The sequence below is a fragment of the Neocloeon triangulifer genome, unplaced genomic scaffold (assembly GCF_031216515.1).
Source record: "Neocloeon triangulifer isolate White Clay Creek 2 clone unplaced genomic scaffold, ASM3121651v1 ptg000013l, whole genome shotgun sequence".
In the NCBI taxonomy this organism is placed as follows: domain Eukaryota; kingdom Metazoa; phylum Arthropoda; class Insecta; order Ephemeroptera; family Baetidae; genus Neocloeon; species Neocloeon triangulifer.
Genome location: NW_026775555.1, coordinates 4283523 through 4297402, shown reverse-complemented (window position 1 = coordinate 4297402; position 13880 = coordinate 4283523). Strand labels below are relative to the sequence as shown.

The following is a 13880-nucleotide window of genomic DNA, read 5'->3' as shown; positions in this document are numbered from 1 at the left end:
CGAGGACGTGGGGAAGGCCGTGCGGAGGGCGAGGACAAAAGGGCGGCTGTGTTCATGAGGGGGCTCCGCAGGAGCCCCCTCACGAACCCCGCCCTTTTGTCCCGCCCGGAGCCGGCCTTCACCACGTTCTCGGGCGAGCGCGCCTCCAGCCCGAAGCTCGCAAACCCACAACGGAGTTGCTTACAAAAGGAATTGTCTGCAAAAAGGGCTTAGAAAGCAAAAAGTGTGGTGCCCACAACTCCCTTTGCAGACAACACCTTTTGTGGGCAACTCCGTTGTGGGTTTGCGAGCTTCGGGCTGGAGGCGCGCTCGCCCGAGAACGTGGTGAAGGCCGGCTCCGGGCGGGACAAAAGGGCGGGGTTCGTGAGGGGGCTCCTGCGGAGCCCCCTCATGAACACAGCCGCCCTTTTGTCCTCGCCCTCCGCACGGCCTTCCCCACGTCCTCGACCTCGCTGCGCCTCCACCCCTCGCTCGCGGCTTCTGCAAAAATTAATCTTGGGGGTTGCCCACCTCCGAGTTGCCCACCTCCGAGTTGCCCACCTCCGAGTTGCCGGTTCGTGGGGTGCCCACAACTCCGGCCGCGTGTAGCACCATTTGTAATAATTAATTTGTCGTGCCTTCTAAAATCGTGCGTCGCGCGTACTATAAGCATGCGTCGCGCGTACTATAACCGTGCGTTGCGCGTCCTATAACCATGCGTCGCGCGTCCTATAACCATGCGTCGCGCCTCTGACGATGGTGAAAAGCGCCCTCCAGAGTTCGCTTTTCGACCGTCCCATAGTGATACGTCGGGCCTGCTATAAGGGTGCGCACGGCCCTCCAGAGGTCGTCTTGCCCCATTCTGAACCCATCCCAAGGGCCCCTATTCTTCCTAGCAGTCCCCTTAATTAAGATTGTAGGAAAAGAATTGCGTCGCGCGTGCTATAGAGGTTTCCGTGGTAATCGGGAAATAATATCGGTTTCCTTAAAAATTACACCGCCACCAGTATTGTACGCGCGACGTAAAACCATTATTGTATGCGCGACGTAAAACCACTATCGAACGCGCGACGTGATACTTTTACATGGGAGCATAAGTGCTGCCAACTTATGAAAAAACACGTCGCGCGTACTATAACATTACCGTATTTTTTTGTACTGCAGTTGTATGATTAAGAAGTTGCTTCAACCCCCGACTTAACAAAATCATACAATTTTATAAAAGCGATAAACGTAATTAAAATTTAACTCACTTAAAAGAACTGGAATCTTGTAAGTAAATAAAATTAATCAAAATTTGAAATGAGATGCAAGTTTCAATGGATTATTAATAGTTGTTGCTGTTTATTTTGGTCTTTATTCTGTAAAATTATGAAATGAATGATACTAGAATATTCGGAAAAGATATTTAATGGGAAAAGTGCTGACAAACGATAAAGCACACGTATTTGTGCTTCAGCCATCAATATGAGATACTTCCGAAATATTTTAGAAGCACATATAATTTTTCATAATCCTCATTTTCCTTTCTTCTCCTTTGCCGCAATAACATATCTCTGGGCAACTCGAAGGGGAGGCGAGTAACCATCAGGATATGAGGCATCCTCAAAAAGCACCTCGTATTCATCCATCGAAGACACAGGAAGTCGGTTGATGATGGCTTTGTAGAAGCAGGTTGTTTGAGGATACAGAGCCATGACTAAATTGATAAGGATTAGATTTAATTTAAAAAAAAAAGTTTTTCTGTTTGTACCAATCGATGACTTTGGAAAGAGGCAGTTGGGGTCTGTGTCGGGGTTGGCCCTCATCAGAGGCAGTGGCATGACTCGTCTTTTGCTGAGAACATGCCTGTCCTTCTGCTCTTCGTCAATGTCATCGACTTCGTACTTTCCAGACATGTTGTAGCTGACAACCTCAGCCAAAATCCAATTTTCATCACCCTCGGGCCCTTTCACCAAAGCAGCCACCATGTCTCCTGCCTTTAGGAATTTAAATTTTAGAAATGAAACTTTCTATCAACTTAAAACTCACCTTAGCTACATGATTTGCTTCTGCTGGTGTGCAGCCACACAAGGGTGGGGGCTTTTCGCCTGGCATTCCAACCCACAAAGGCAAAGTTTGGGCAGAAATTTGTAGCATTTTCATCAGTGCCCCTCGTCGAATGGTTTCCTTGTTACCAGCATTTCTGGCCTGAAATTTGCACCTTTAATTGCAATTATTTCTAGTTAACTTCATTCAGCATACTTGAATTCTCCTTTCATTTCTAATCGACCGAATTTCATAAATTTTAGAGAGCGCCTCTCTCAGTAAGCTTTCCTCCTGTTCAGCATCAGCGGCAGCAGCAACATAAAGCCCTCTTAGCTTTTGCTGACAAAAATCAGTTATGAAAATTAATAAAATATCTAAATAAAAAATAATCCTTTTAATTACCTGGTGGCTGCTGGAAACTTTGGTGTCATTTGCCATTTTCTCTTGAGCCTTTGTAATGCTTGTCAAATTGTGTTCACTCTTTTCTCTGCTGCCCTGAATGTCTTTGACGAGATGGTAGACAGACTTGAGTCTTTCTTGTATTTGGGCCGCAGCCATTTCCGCCGATAGAGTCATTTTAAGAGGGAACTGCAAACGTTTTTCTTGCCGAATCACAAGTTGCAGTTATGACAAATGCCCAAACAACGACGACGAATGCAAAAAGAGCCTGAAATTTTTAATATATTATTTTTACTGACAAAAAATATTTTTTACGCATTGAATCATTCAGTATGTGAAATTTTAAATATGTATATCCATCAGAAAATAGAAAAATTGAGAAAAATGTACGAAAACTACAACGTTATTAAAGGCTGTACAAAAGTTTTGATAAAGTATTATGTATTTATGTACTTACAAAACGAAAAAGGTAGCTTGGAACGTCAACAGATGTGATCTTCATTGAGATAAATCTACATTAATTATAATTTCCCAACGCTTTCTTTATAATTTCAAACGAAATGAGATAAATGTGTAATGTTTGTTGATTGTTTTTCGACTTTCTGTTTACAAACCACGCCCCTTTAATTAGAGGTGACGCATGCGCGTAATTGATTTTCGGGAGGAGCGCCGAGCTGTTTTGACTTTGGGCAGCTGAGTTGGGATCAAGGACATCGGATTATCTTGGAGAAACTTTTTTATCCTCCACTGTTTTTGTCCTTTCTTCAATTTGCCAGCTCTTCTCGCCAGGAAAAATGATTGCTTAGAACACTTTACTTATTTTTCCACCCTTGCAAAATGTTTCAACTCGTAAATAGCAAATTCGTGCACAAAAATTGCGCATCAAAAATCAGCAGACACCTGTTGGCCAGAAATTACCAAACTCACAACGGCGTCTATGGGTATAAACCGCGCCCGAAACGAGAATTCCAAAGTATTATTCTATTATAATTTATTTGTTGATTGTAAATTCACTATATACATATTATTACCAGTTGCCCATGAAGTCTTAGCAGCTCGGAACAGTCAGCCGAATTTTTTTCGACTTGTCTCTGCCTTTCGAGAGCACGCTCACAAACAGGCGTCAATCAACCCTATTTCTCTGAGCCCAATCAGGTATAAATTCTAATTTATTTCCTGCTGTATTTTTCTTTTTTACGTTGTACCCTGAATATTTTAGACCTTTGAAAGAACTAGAACTGGAGAGATTCGGTCTTTTCAACAACGATGTTGTTAAAACTCCAGGAATTCTGCATGGTCCAGCCAATGAGTGCACAGTTGCAGAAGCAATCCACTTTCTGGAGCACGTCTACTGCAACTCAATTTCAGCTGAATTCAGTTACTTAGAAGTACGATAAGAAATTTTATTTATTTGTTTACCTTTGCAGTTTATTACAAAATTTTTAATTTCAATAGAATGAAGAGGAGCGAGAATGGTTTGCTGAAGAAATGGAGGAGACTGTCCCAATGGACATTCCCTTAGAAGCTAAAAGAGCCATTGCTGAAGAAATGATCAAGTCGCAGGCTTTTGACCGCTTCATGGCAAGCAAATTCGCCACTGTTAAACGGTATGGGGCTGAAGGAGCAGAGGCGATGGTTGGATTTTTCCAAGAACTCTTCTTCTTGTCTGCAAGAGGTTTTTAAGATAAATGTTATTGATTAATTTGCTAAACAATTATTTCAGATGAAATCAAGCAAATCGTTTTGTGCATGCCCCATCGTGGACGACTGAATTTACTCACGGGAATGTTCAACTTTCCTCCTGCTGCTCTATTCAGGAAACTGAAGGGCCAATTCGAATTTCCTGATTCTGCTCAAGCAACTGGAGATGTGATCAGCCATTTAAGTAAAATTAAATTTAAATTGTGTATTTTTTAGTTTTTATCTAAATTTTTTTATTCAGCTTCTACAACCGACTTGGACATTATGGGCCAAAAACTTCACCTCACCATGTTGTTCTGCCCTTCTCATCTAGAGGTAATTTAAAATTTTTGAGAAAAAAAGTAAATTCATATTAATCTAATTTGCAAGGCTGTAAACCCTGTGGCCATGGGTAAAACCAGAGCACGTCAGCAGACAGTTGGCGATGGAGGCTACTCGAAGGAAAACACTAGAGACTGGAGCGATCTTGTGTTGAACGTCCAAGTAAGAAACCCAATATTTCCCATGATTCGTTTCCCAAATTAAATGCTCCAGGTTCACGGAGATGCTGCTTTTGCTGGTCAGGGAATTAATCAAGAAACCCTGAACATGACAATGTTGCCTCATTTCGAAGTGGGAGGCACCGTTCACTTGGTGGTCAACAACCAGGTTGGCTTCACCACCCCTAGTGACAGAGGCAGGTCATCCAGGTATTGCTGTGACCTAGCCAAAATGATTCAAGCACCTGTGATCCACGTCAATGGAAATGATCCAGAGGTATAAATTGAGGCAAAATTTTATTCTTTTAGATTTTAATTCCAATATTAGATGGTATTTAAAGCAACACAGATGGCTTTCCGGTACCAGCGTCAGTTCCGCAAAGACGTGTTTGTTGATATGAACTGTTTCCGACGATGGGGTCACAATGAGGTAGACGACCCCAGCTTCACAAATCCTGCCTTGTACAAAATCATTGATCAGCAAAGGTAAAATTTGGTTTTGCTTTCAAATTTTTATTTAAAAAAACTTCATTTAGATCTGTGCCCGACTTGTATGTCGAAAAGCTGGAAAAAGTTGGTGTTTTGAATCCAGGAGAGGCAACTGAAATTAGCCAAAAACATTACGACTGGTTGAACAGCCAACTGAAAATTTCCGATGATTATCAGCCAGAGGTAAAAACAATAAAATATTGCAGCACTCAGTATCTGAAAGCTAATAATGCAGGCAACCTATCTCAATGGACCTTGGTCGACAGTTTCTCAAGCAGATGCTGCTATCACTACATGGGACACTGGAGTTTCAAATGACCTCTTAAAATTTGTAGGTCAGAAATCTGTCTCACTCCCAGAGGACTTTGTAAGTGGTTTAAATCATCTCATTATTTACTTATTTTTAATGGTAAACCTTAGGCCATTCATCCGCATTTGCTGAAAACCCATGTGCACAGTCGAATTCGTAAACTTACGGAGGGCAAAGACATTGACTGGGCTACTGCTGAAGCCATGGCTTTTGGCTCTCTCCTGTACGATGGTAAATGCAAATATCGAAGTGAAAGCACTTGTTCAATATATTTTATATGCAGGGTATGACGTCCGAATTTGTGGTCAGGACGTGGGCCGCGGTACCTTTGCTCAGCGTCACGCAATGCTCATTGATCAAGAAACAAATGACACATACATTCCACTGAATGATCTTTCCCCGGAGCAAAAAGGCCACCTAGAAGTAAGTGCTCAAATTGATTTGAGTGTTTTCATTGAAAATCTGGCGTAGGTGGCAAACAGCATTTTGTCCGAAGAGGCTGTCTTAGGGTTCGAGTATGGCATGAGCATCGAGAGTCCTAAAAGACTGGCAATTTGGGAAGCTCAGTTTGGAGATTTTTTCAATGGTGCTCAAATCCAAATTGACACCTTCATAGCCAGCGGAGAAAGTAAAGATTTATTTCTGCCTAAGAGTTTTCATTGATACATTTTTCACAGCCAAATGGGTCATGTGCAGTGGTTTGGTGATGTTGCTACCCCACGGCTATGATGGAGCTGGACCCGAACATAGCTCTTGTCGACTGGAGCGCTTTTTGCAACTTTCCGACTCGAGCGAAGTGAAGCCCGATGGCGACAATGTTAACATGCACATTGTCAACCCTACAACCCCTGCTCAATACTTCCATCTGTTACGGCGACAGGTATGTTAAAAGTCAAAAACTTAAATATTTTATAATTAATAAACTAAATTTTGCAAATCAGATGCTTCGAAATTTCCGAAAGCCTCTCATCGTAGCTGCACCTAAAACGCTTCTCAGACTGTCTGCTGCAACTTCCACCTTGGATGAAATGGGCCCTGGAACTTGTTTTAAACCTGTTATTGGTATGTGAATGTGAAGCAAAAAGAAAATTGTTTAAAACCTCTTCAATTAAATTTTCAGGTGATAACGATGTTAAAGGAAACAATGTGAGCAAGGTTATGTTTGCAAGCGGAAAGCATTACTACAATTTGGTTTCCCAACGAGATACTCTGGACCGCAAAGATGTTGCCATCGTTCGACTGGAGTGTTTGTGCCCTTTCCCAACTCTTGAATTGAACAAAGAGTTGGAAAAATACCCTAAGGCAAAATGTAAGTTCCAATTCTTTTTGTAAAATAACTTCGAATAACTTGAAAAATAAAATTTCTGCAGCATTTGTCTGGAGTCAGGAGGAGCCGAGGAATCAAGGGGCTTGGAATTTTGTGTATCCTCGTTTCTACAATCTTGTTGGGAGAAAAGTGAGTGATGTTAAATATCAGTGCTATATTAATCAAAAAATTTATTTCAGTTGACATACAGTGGAAGACCAACATTGGCTGCCCCAGCTGTTGGTTACGGAAAAGCTCACAAATTGCAAGCTGAAGACGTCATTGCGTCTCCATTTGCACCATAAGAAGGGATTTAAATTCCACTACTTATGTTTTAATATTTTGTATATTTTTAACTATTTGTATATTTTTGGCCCCCATTATATTGTAATGGTGTATTAATCATGTATCACCATGAGCCTGCGTGCCATTTAAAAATTTTATATTGCGGAAAATTTCTATTGCTACATATTTTTATAATAAATATAATACTGCATTTTCACAAAACGTTACTTTTTGTCTCATTTTAATAACATTCTTAGCTCACTGCAAAATAAGAATTAATTAGATTAACTTGTGAAGTAGTTTATTGTAAAATAAATTTATTTTTGTTGGCCAAATTTCGGAAGAATTTGCAGTCACACAATAACTCTCATTATAATGCTCTTCCTTTTGCTGCGAAGTCGGCCGAAGTGCGAATCCATGACATTGGGCCAACACAGGTTAGCAGCGATTGGTGCCGCTCCCCTCCACGTTGCGAGTATTAATAGTACTGTTTTCTCCCACATTTCCCGTTGTCCCTTTGGCGCAGAGGATAGCGCGCTGGACTTCTAATCCAGAGGTCAAGGGTTCGATCCCCTTAAGGGATGTTTTTTGTTCAAAGCTACTTGAGCAGTAAAATAAAACTTTTATTAAATTGTTTATGAAATAAAGAATAACAATATTTTCTTTGCAGAACATCAATTTATTATTTTTTTTTCATTTATCCCCAACCATTATGCATCAGAGTAGGTGTGAAGTACATAATAGTACATTGTTATAATTATAGATCAGGAGATCTTACAGACCAATAATTTTAATTTTTCTGATACTTTTCATGTTAATAAAATATATTGTTAGCCGTATAAATTTACCGTTTTATTGACTAGTAGCATCTGAATTCGTCAGGGAATTAAGATAAAAGTAAGTGAGACGTGAGTGTGCGCATTATGAAAATAGTTATGTGGCATCAATAGCACAGTCCAAAATCTTGGAATTTACTTATTTAAAAAAAATAAATTACAAAAAATACCAGATGGTTGATTTGTTCAGAAATTAAATTCACATGTCGGAATGTTTTGTAAACTACGTACATCATGAAATTGAAATATGATAAAATAAGAAATCAATTTCATGCAAGGAAACACGCAATGAAATTAATACAAGCAAGTTTTCTTCATTATCTTTAAGAATTCATCCTGGCTGACTTTTCCATCTTTGTCATTGTCCGCTTCGTCAATCATTTCCTGCAAAGCAAATAACACAAAAATTGAATCTTGACAATCTCCACTTGAGTGTATTTGAAAGAAGAAAACAAAACTGGTTTTCATATCTCCCAGTAAATTTTTAATTCTAAAAAATAAAAATACCTGCATTTCCTCGTCCGTCACATTTTCTCCGAGTTCCTTCGCTACTCGTTTCAAGTTCTCGAAAGTGATGTGACCAGTGTTCTCGTCGTCAAATAAGCGGAAAGCCTTCAGTATTTCCTCTCTGGAATCCTTGTCTGCCATTTTGGCCACCATCACCTGGGTGAAGTCCTCGAGGTTGATTTTTCCTTTGCCGTCTTTGTCTACTTCCGAGACCATTTTCTTGATTTCCTCTTTCTTCGGCTCAAAACCCAACGCTCGAATAGCAACCTAAGCATATATTTTAAAACATTTATTTCGGTATAATGAGATTGAAGTTAAATTCACCTTCAAGTCCCTTGTGGCCATGAAGCCGGAATTGTCCTTGTCGAAAAGGGCAAAGGCCGCTTTGATGTCGGCCTTTTGTTCGTCGCTCAGCTCGAATTTCGGCCCTCCAGACTTGCGACGAATCCCTCCGATGATCTGCTTCTCCTTTTTCGTAGAGGTACTCTGGAAAAAGGTGGACATTTAGTCAGGTAACAATGGAAAATATCACTTCATAACTAATTAAAAAAGAGGTCAAAAGAGATAAAAAAACAATCGCGTTTACAATTTACCATTGCGCTCAAAGTTGATCGATCAGGAATGTCGCAAATTAGAACAACGTCATCATTGGCAAACTCGCAAATGAAAAATAATTATTCCTATCATCTACAAGGGATCCACAAGTTGAGCTCGACGTCGAAAAAAGTCGATCGAAAACCAGCCTGCGCGTAGTTGCAGAAACGAAACAAACAAAACACAAAACACCTGGCGCTGTTGCCTGGTTACTGGCGCCAGCGGTGGCGACCGAGTGAGTTTCAGCCAGAAACTGGCGCCAAAGGGTGACAGAAGGACGCACGTGGCGTGTTTGACTGAATCTATATAATGCAGAATTTAAAATTTTGAAAAATTTTATGTTTCCTGAAATTTTTTGGTAATTTTGAGAATTTATAAAAAAAAAGAAGGCAACATAAAATAATTTACTGCCGTTAAAAATTTTACTTCTTATCTTACAGCTTAGAATTAAAAAAAAAAAAAAAAAAAAATGTGATAATATTTACTGAAACATCAATATTTTTGTTTAAATGTCAAGTTTCATTGGGAAAAAATCATGTTTCATTAAAAATACAATCCTTCAATCCTAGATGAGATAATATAAAAAAGTTCTAATAAATTTTATAAAAACAACAACAAAGAAGATTTAAAAATGCCATGTTAATAGCAATATTAACGAAAGAAAGAAAAAAGTACAACTTTCTTCCACTTTTTTCAAAACAAATTATAAATTTTATTATTTAATATACAATTAAATTTCCAAATGTTTTAATATATAATTAAAATTAATAACTAAAAATTGATATTTTTTACTAACATTTTCTTTTTCCCCCTATTATTTTTCATAATTTTGTATCATGGTGTTTATATGTCTCATAAATTTGGTTAAAATCATTAGTTTTGGTTTTTAATGAATTGAATAAAAACTGAACTGAAACTGTAGAAAAGAAGCAAGAGAGCTGGGTGCTTCAGCACCCAAGGCTCGTCTGCTCGTCCCAAATTAAATCTCTTGCTCATGTACAGTTCATGGATTTTTTTTTTTTGTTGACTCCGTGATCCCAAACCAAAGAAGATTTCTCCACCATCCGCGCACAACCCGCCTCATCTCACCAGCTGAGCATTCGAGAAAAAAAGTCGTTTCCTTTCTGGCCGTCTAGCCCTATCTTTAGCTCTCTTGGGGGGTTAGGGGACCCCTCCGTGCGCAACGTCTGAGGGCCGCCAGATCATTGAGCGCGTGTCCTTTGGCCAAAGAGGTACCAAGCGGGGGTGAAAAGATGCCGGGACGCATGGTGGCCGTCAACCTGTCAGGGCCCGACCAGGGTGTCAACTGCTGTTGCGGCTGCGTCCGGTGCTGCGGCTGCATCAATTGGAGCTACGTTACCTCGTCCGCCGGCATCGCCAAAATTGTCGAATTTGTGAGTTAGCACTCTTATTGATTCCTTTATTCTTTACAAGTGATGCAATATTAAGGATCATTTTCGCGTTCTGGAGGAGTCCTTAGTTTTTTTTTTATTATTATTATTATACATATGATTATTATATACTGTTTTCTGTCAATTTTTTTAAATGAATTAATAATCCATTTGTCACACCACGATTTTTTTAATTTGTTTTTAATTTCTTAAAGTATACCAAAAGCATAATAATTAAAAACGAGTGTAAAAACTTGTTAATGAATACTTTTTTACAAAAGAATTAATCTATTTCTAAAATATTTTTTGAAATCAAAATATTTAAAAAATATTATTAGATTATTACTATTTTAAAATTGTGCCTTATTATATTGAAATAGTAAAAATCATTAAAATAATAATATAATGTATTTAACAATAAAAATAAAATATTATTTTAAAGTAAGTAAATTTATTTTTATCATTTATAAACTTTTATAAAATATATAAATAATTATTTATTTATAATTTATCATGATTTAATAATCCAAAGTAATTAGATATTTAAGAGTACTTGTAATTTCATCATACGAAATATAATGCATGGCCCTGCCGAACTTTTGTAATCTTTGCGACTAATAAGCTCCGTATTTGCTTCCAGATCGTCGGGTCAATGTGTCAAAGTTTGGCAATAAAGTTTGGGCTGTCTCACGCCGCGGACATGGGCTCTGCTTTCGACGCGTACCTCTCAGCCTGCTCGGCGGCCCTTCTCGGCTCCGGCTGCCTCCTATTGTGCTTCCTCCTGTCAGAAAAGTCTGTCAAAGCGGTGCGCTCTTCCCTTTTTGTGAGCACAAAATATCACCCTTGCGAATATACAAAAGTTCACGAATTGCCTTGAATTTTCGCAGGAAACCCTGTACAACGGAATGTGCGCGTTTCTCGTTTTGAGCTCGAGCAGCTCGTTACTGGCCGCGGTCAATTTTTTCCTTTGGCCGAGATACCTCATCACACCCTTCTACATCGTCTACCCGGCAATGTTCGGAGCGTCAGTAAGTTTTGGTTATTCTTGAGATATTTTAATGTTCTGAAATTTTATCTTAATTGTCAGTGTTTAGGACTGCTACTCGGAGGGGTTTATGTTTTGGACTGCTACATGAGCTACCGTCATTACAAAGGCTATACTCCAGGAAGGCGGCACAACGCTCCTATATTCAGCATTTAATTTAATTTTACTTGAGGTCAGACTGTGTAATATTTAATTTCTTTATTTTTCTCCTCTATATTTTCAACTAGTCACTTTTTAAATTAAATTTTTTATACAGGATAATTAAAGTAAGCTCATAAAACGTTAATGACTCTTCTTCTAATTATTTTCGCTGCTCTGAAAATAAATATTGAAACTACCAAAATTTCGTCTTACTTGATGGTCCAAACTTTAAGAAAATGAAAATAAAACGAATTAGTTTGAAGCGGTTTAAATAAAAGAAAATTTGCTTTTTGTATATTTGGTCGTAATAATTTTTATTCTTGTTTCTGTCATTTGTCACAATAAATAACTTTTTGCAATTTTTTCGATTTTCTGCGTGGATTCAAGGTATAAGAAAATCAAACATATTTTTTACCTGACAAGTAAATGCTGCACCACGTTAACAAAAATATTTATAATATCAGAGTATAGTTTTGGTTCCATCAGTTGGGTATTTTTGATTTCGGAAGAACAATGAAATTATAAAGTTAATATACAAACACACATTTTAAAAGCACTGTCGACCGTTAAATAAAATTTGGCTTTTTTTATAGACATCGAAAAACCACCATTCATTCTCGTAAATATAAATTTTGAGAGCAGACATTTAATTTATTTTGAATAGTTCCCATAGAAGTATTTTGATTATGTTGGACTTAAAGACAGATATAGGTACACAACAGAGCAGTTTGCTGGGGGTTAATTGTTCAGCAGAAGTCGAGAAGACACAGGTTTTGATTTGGAGAATGCACAGCAAGGAACACCAGAGATTTAAAAAGTCATTGACAAATAGCGCTGTATCATATATAATTTTCCCAACCCGCTTATAACATGTTATTAAATCTTCTCAGAGCCAACCATATAAAGCCCAATATCCGAATACCCAATATCCCGGAGCAACGATTCCCTTTTCATATACCATCAACTTTTTCAAACTGGCGCAGCCATGTATTTAATAATTCTTCCAAGAAACAATTTGACGGAATGTGCAACAGGGCTGAGATGCGAAAAATCACCAGCCTTAGTCCAGCAGCAGCAAAAGGAAAATCAAAAAAGTTTTACTTTCTCATTTGCGAGCTTCTTGTCTCCTCTTCATTTTCGGCGAGAAGTTCCACACCTTCCAGGTGCAGTCTCTCGTCTTGGCCGAATACTAGTCCTCCTCGTCCGGCGATTCATTGGCCTCTGCTGGAGTCCTGCCGGCGTCCACCAGCCGAAAGGCCTCAAGGAACTCGTTCAGATCAACCCTGCCGTCCTGGTTGAAGTCGAGACACCGCGCCAATCTGGCGCACAATTGTCCCGGCTCGGAGCCATCGTTTGGTAACAGGGAGCAGGCCTGCTTCAGCTCAGTCATTGAAATGGTGCCTGAAGTTAAAATTTATAATATTTTAAAACAATTAAATAACGTTATTTTAAAGAGTCATTGTTCATAAGCAGTAAATTTAATATATTTCAAATAAATAATTATTTTGAAGAATTAAACAATTTGATGTAAAATGAATAATGTTTTTAAAGAATTAAACAATTTAATTTATTTAATCAATAACATAATTTTATAAAATTTAAGTAAAAATACAAAATCAAAAAGCAATATTATTAAACTGGAATTTTATAATTGCAAATTCAAACAATTTAACAATTTAAAATATAAATAAAACAAGAAAAAAACCATAAATTAAACTTTTTTTTCAGATAATCAGCTTTTCTTTTAAGTATTTTTTTTTAATATTGAAATAAAAAAACGCCAGATTGCTGAAAATTTCTAGAGCTTATTTTGCTTTAAATTTTAACCTTTCATTGCTCGAAAAAAACAAACCTGAGTGATCTGTGTCAAGGGCGCTGAAGAGCGACTCCAGAGCCATTTTGTCCCTGTAGAGCGCCTCCGTCACATAACAACCAGACTGCTGTCAACAGTAATTAGCATGATTAAATAAATCCACAAACACACTCGCTCGCGCGGGGTGTGATTGTTTGATTTTAATTATGCAATTCGAGCTCCAGAGCTTTAGAACTTAATTCCGATGCGTCCGAGCGCAGCGATTCCCGATTGATATTGGAGCTTATTGAGAGTGATCTATGTTTGTGCACTAATTAGGCACAGGCATGCATAAAGATAATGAGCATTAGTGCCGTCATCCGTGATCGTGCATGACTATTGGAAAAACGGCATCATTCACGCTCTCTTGATTTAAATTTTAAATGATGATGGCTACGGTGAATATTCATACATGAATGCTTTTATGAAATTGGGTCACATTTTGATTGGTTAGTGGGAGTATTTAATGGTCTTTGATGTAAAACTAACAAGCAAAAGCAAACACTCCTTTTTTCCTACCATAGTTCTTTTCCCGGAG

At 38.3% G+C, this 13880-nt stretch overlaps 5 protein-coding genes and 1 non-coding gene across 7 annotated transcripts in view; 3 read left to right on the top strand and 3 right to left on the bottom strand.

Moving 5' to 3' along the window:
- Nucleotides 1–1373: 1373 nt before the first annotated feature.
- On the bottom strand, nt 1374–3026 carry LOC132199109 (SAGA-associated factor 29). Its single transcript, XM_059623586.1, has 6 exons — nt 2864–3026; nt 2410–2674; nt 2224–2346; nt 2011–2169; nt 1733–1958; nt 1374–1678 (listed from the first exon to the last, which is right to left on the bottom strand). The coding sequence occupies exons 2-6, from the start codon at nt 2581–2583 to the stop codon at nt 1497–1499; spliced, it is 864 nt and encodes a 287-aa protein (XP_059479569.1). The 5' UTR covers nt 2584–2674; nt 2864–3026; the 3' UTR covers nt 1374–1496.
- Nucleotides 3027–3056: 30 nt separating this feature from the next.
- LOC132199107 (probable 2-oxoglutarate dehydrogenase E1 component DHKTD1 homolog, mitochondrial) lies at nt 3057–7201 on the top strand. Its single transcript, XM_059623584.1, has 19 exons — nt 3057–3379; nt 3441–3561; nt 3626–3794; nt 3862–4081; nt 4130–4291; nt 4349–4422; nt 4477–4590; nt 4642–4863; nt 4915–5072; nt 5123–5258; nt 5311–5442; nt 5496–5616; nt 5669–5808; nt 5857–6013; nt 6063–6265; nt 6327–6447; nt 6506–6694; nt 6756–6841; nt 6892–7201. Exons 1-19 carry the CDS (start codon nt 3244–3246, stop codon nt 6994–6996), a joined length of 2766 nt encoding a protein of 921 aa, XP_059479567.1. The 5' UTR covers nt 3057–3243; the 3' UTR covers nt 6997–7201.
- A 286-nt stretch (nt 7202–7487) lies between these two features.
- Trnar-ucu (transfer RNA arginine (anticodon UCU)) lies at nt 7488–7560 on the top strand. Its single transcript has one exon. It is a non-coding gene; the product is annotated as a tRNA-Arg (tRNA).
- A 238-nt stretch (nt 7561–7798) lies between these two features.
- LOC132199111 (uncharacterized) lies at nt 7799–9088 on the bottom strand. The gene is made up of 4 exons (XM_059623594.1): nt 8913–9088; nt 8644–8805; nt 8320–8586; nt 7799–8196 (listed from the first exon to the last, which is right to left on the bottom strand). The coding sequence occupies exons 1-4, from the start codon at nt 8913–8915 to the stop codon at nt 8107–8109; spliced, it is 522 nt and encodes a 173-aa protein (XP_059479577.1). The 5' UTR covers nt 8916–9088; the 3' UTR covers nt 7799–8106.
- Nucleotides 9089–10129: 1041 nt separating this feature from the next.
- Nucleotides 10130–11777, top strand: LOC132199011 (protein singles bar). The gene is made up of 4 exons (XM_059623384.1): nt 10130–10307; nt 10945–11127; nt 11192–11332; nt 11392–11777. The coding sequence occupies exons 1-4, from the start codon at nt 10167–10169 to the stop codon at nt 11503–11505; spliced, it is 579 nt and encodes a 192-aa protein (XP_059479367.1). The 5' UTR covers nt 10130–10166; the 3' UTR covers nt 11506–11777.
- Nucleotides 11762–13880, bottom strand: part of LOC132199010 (serine/threonine-protein phosphatase rdgC) — a 34136-nt gene continuing 32017 nt past the window's right edge. Inside the window, exons 14-15 of one of the 2 annotated variants that reach the window (XM_059623382.1) lie at nt 13343–13430; nt 11762–12891 (exon numbers count right to left, since the gene is read on the bottom strand). In XM_059623382.1, coding sequence (XP_059479365.1) covers nt 12680–12891; nt 13343–13430 — 300 coding nt within the window. In that variant the 3' untranslated portion in view covers nt 11762–12679. The remainder of the gene's footprint in view (nt 12892–13342; nt 13431–13880) is intronic. The other variant, XM_059623383.1, reaches the window with a different exon arrangement.